The sequence below is a fragment of the Leptonychotes weddellii genome, unplaced genomic scaffold, assembly GCF_054177405.1.
Source record: "Leptonychotes weddellii isolate Sample4059 unplaced genomic scaffold, ASM5417740v2 HiC_scaffold_13676, whole genome shotgun sequence".
Classification (NCBI taxonomy): Eukaryota; Metazoa; Chordata; class Mammalia; order Carnivora; family Phocidae; genus Leptonychotes; species Leptonychotes weddellii.
The window spans coordinates 1,882-5,567 of NW_027716717.1; the positions used below are offsets into that span (position 1 = coordinate 1,882).

At 44.8% G+C, this 3,686-nt stretch overlaps 1 protein-coding gene across 1 annotated transcript; it reads right to left on the reverse strand.

The window, feature by feature from the left end:
* Positions 1-253: 253 nt before the first annotated feature.
* Positions 254-2,489, reverse strand: ZNF331 (zinc finger protein 331). The gene has a single exon (XM_081809779.1). The coding sequence runs from the start codon at positions 1,953-1,955 to the stop codon at positions 744-746; it is 1,212 nt and encodes a 403-aa protein (XP_081665905.1). The 5' UTR covers positions 1,956-2,489; the 3' UTR covers positions 254-743.
* Positions 2,490-3,686: the final 1,197 nt, after the last annotated feature.

The following is a 3,686-nucleotide window of genomic DNA, read 5'->3' on the forward strand; positions in this document are numbered from 1 at the left end:
CCCAGTCTGCCTCTTGTTTTCAGTCTTCCTGGTGTCACTTGATGAACAGAACTTTGTCCTTTCGACAAAGTCCAACGTATAAACTTTCTATTTTATGTTTAGCGTCTTCTGTGTACTAAAAAACACCATCCACCCAGGGCTGTGACCGTAATCTCCTATATTTTTCTTCTACAAGCTTGACCGTCTTTTCTAATTCTTTGTACCCACAGGGGGTATTCCTGTAGGAATTCACTAAGAGCAACACTAATGGTCGTGATGGTAAGAACAGCAGCTAATATTTATTGAGCTTACACAATGTTCCAGATACCCCTCCAGAGAGTTTACATGTACCAAACTCAGTCACCACAACAGCAGTATTAGGTACATGTGATTATCCCCATTTCACACACAACACACAGAGGTAACAGGTCATTTTCCCAGTGTGTCACAGCAGTAAAGAGGTGGGATGGTGATGGTAACAGGGAGGGTGTGTACCATGGTGAGAGGCTTTCCCACATATGTTACATCAGCAGTTATTCCCTAGAACAAATGTGAAGTGAGGCGGAGCTCGAATGGTAGCGGGAGACTTCTATCCACTCATTAAACCGATGCGGCAAAACGAAAAAACAAGTCTACACTGCGTGTGTTGTGATCACTAAGAAAAAGTGATCTCTCCATTCTCCAAATTTGTCTGGAGCATGACTATTCTGAGATGCTTATAAGCAGGAGAGTGACCACTGAAGGCTTTCTTATATTAAACTGTATCATGGATTTTCCTTGTGCTGTGGAAGGAATGAATGTTGTATAGAAGCTTCTGCACCTTCTTCTTGTTCAGTAGGTTTTTCAGCAGTGTGAACTCTCTGATGGTTCACGTGGTTACATGCCTTCCCACATTCCTTACACTCAAAGGATTTCTCACCAGTGTGAATTTTCTGATGCTGTGTAAGTTGATGGCCATGACTAAAGGCCTTCCCACACTCTTTACATTCATAGGGTTTCTCCCCTGTATGAATCCTCTCATGTTTAACGAGGCTTGACCCATAGATGAAGGCCTTCCCACACTCCTTACACTTGTAAGGCGTTTCACCAGTGTGGATTCTCTCATGCTGGGTGAGGTGGTAGCCACAATTAAAGGCCTTCCCACATTCTGTGCACTTATATGGCTTCTCACCAGTATGAATTCTCTCATGTTTAACAAGGCTCGAACCCCAGCGAAAGGCCTTCCCACACTCCTTACATTCGTGGGGTTTCTCACCAGTGTGGATTTTCTGATGCTGAGTGAGATAATTGACTCGAGTAAAGGCCTTCCCACATTCCTGGCATTCATAGGGCTTCTCGCCAGTATGAATTCTCTTATGCTGAACGAGGCTCGAGCCACAGATAAAGGCCTTCCCACAGTCCTTACATTCATAGGGTTTCTCGCCACTATGGATTCTCTTGTGCTGAATGAGTTTATACACACGGCTAAAGGTCTTGCCACAGTCTTTACATTCATAGTCTTTCTCCCCAGTGTGAAATCTCTGATGCTGAGTGAGCTCGTCACCACGTCTAAAGGCTTTCCCGCAGTCCTTACATTCATAGGGTTTCTCACCTGTATGGATTCTCTTATGAATGACGAGGCTTGAACCCCATCTAAAGGCCTTCCCACAGTCCTTACATTCATAGGGTTTCTCACCAGTGTGGATTTTCTGATGCTGAGTGAGTTGATTACCCCAACGAAAGGCCTTTTTACATTCCTTACATTCGTAGGGTTTCTCACCCGTGTGAATTTTCTGATGCTGAGTGAGCTGGTAGCCACGACTAAAGGCCTTCCCACATTCCTTACATTCATAGGAATTCTCCCTAGTATGAAGTCTTTGATGTGGTCTAACAGAGGTATTTTCTCTACAAGTGGGCGTTTTCTCACAGTTGATTATCATTTGATTGAAACAGCCCTCTTGAGGGCCCCGTGGTCCTTCAAACTCACCTTCACACATCCAGTCAAGGCCAAGGGATTTACTTTTTCCATTTGAGTTCCATTTGGATAAATTTATTTCATAAATGCCCTTTTCTGTAGGTAAACTCTTGGTCCCATATGGTGACTCTAAATCTGGAAAAAAAATAACATTTTGTTTCCTTTTAAGGAAAATGAAAACACAAACGAATCTAACCACAAACCAAAAACTTCTCAAACAGAAATATAACTTCTCTAGGAGAACAAACACGAATCACCTAGGGCTCTCGTTAAATGTTCAGTCCACTTCCGGCACCACAATACTCAACGAGGAAACACCGGGGACACTCCTGCTAAAGTCAGACAAGGAAAAGGAACTGCCTCTTAGCCCTACTATTTCCTATCAGCTGACACAATAAGCAAACAGCAAACGGAGGGGCAGATCTCAAAAATAAAGATGAAAAAGAGCACAATTTGCAGATGATGTGATGACATACCTGGAAAACCCAGGAAAATCGAATATAGAACAAATGTGAAAAACAAGAATATATACGGCTGGTTACCTGGGTATAAAATTAATATTCTGGGGGTGCCTGGGTGGCTCAGATGGTTAAGCGTCTGCCTTCGGCTCAGGTCATGATCCCAGGGTCCTGGGATCGAGCCCCACATCGGGCTCCTGGCTCAGCAAGGAGCCTGCTTCTCCCTCTGCCTCTCTCCCTGCTCATGCTTTCTCTCTCTCTCTCTACTCTGTGTCTCAAATGAATAAATAAAATCTTTAAAAAAAAAATAAATAAATAAAATTAATATTCTGAAATTAATATATATGTCAGTCATATAATGAAAAGTGATTCTGGACAAAAAGACCCACCATCAAAGGCAATAAAAGGGACAACGTGTAGGATTAACTGTAACAAACACGGTAAACGCCTGTGGGGGAATGTTTAGGAGGATCTGACCATCAGTGAGGACGCTAACTCCAACGGGCTGCAAAACCCGCAACATGCTTAAATTCATGAGTTCATAATGATGCCACCAAGTGTTAGACAATCAGCTTTGGAGCATGCTGGCCAACCAGCCCTTTATTATGAGAACTCGTAATTTTCCCTTTAAAAATGTTTTTATCCACCATGAACAGTGTCACTACATGACCAACTAGCCGACGGAGCACAGTTTCTCTGTAAAGCATTAGTAGAGCAAACAAATGAAGCAGTGACAGAAGATCGCCATGGTGAATGCCCGCTGAGCACTGGATCTAGGCACTGAGTGTCAGTGAGCCATACCGGGTAACGTCCTGTGATACTAGAACGTAACAGCACGCAGGAAGAAGTATTAGCGAAAATCAGATAAAAGGAAAAACGCATTCGAAGCTAGGATGCCAACGAACTTGCAGGAGCTACAAAGGGCACGGGATCACGTTGTCTATACCCCTGCTCCTCAAGGTGTGGTCCACGGACCAGCAGCATCAGCAGCATGGGAAGCAGGAGCAAAACAGGAGACCAGTGGGAGGGACTGGGGCAAAGATCAGGTTCACGGTGGTGACTTCTTCCCCAGAGGCCATCCGTGGCCTTCTTAGGGAGCCTTCCATGCCCCAGGGGTGCACCTGCTCCCTGCCTTGCCTGGCTGCTTACTGCAGCGATGGCTTGTCCCAGCCAGGCCGGCTGTCACTCTCCTCTGTACTGTCCTCCCTCCCTCTCAACCATCACGGCTCTTTCCCTCGCTCCTCAGCAAGTCACATCTGGCTTAGAAATGGAAGGTCCTGCTTTCAAAAAAAAGA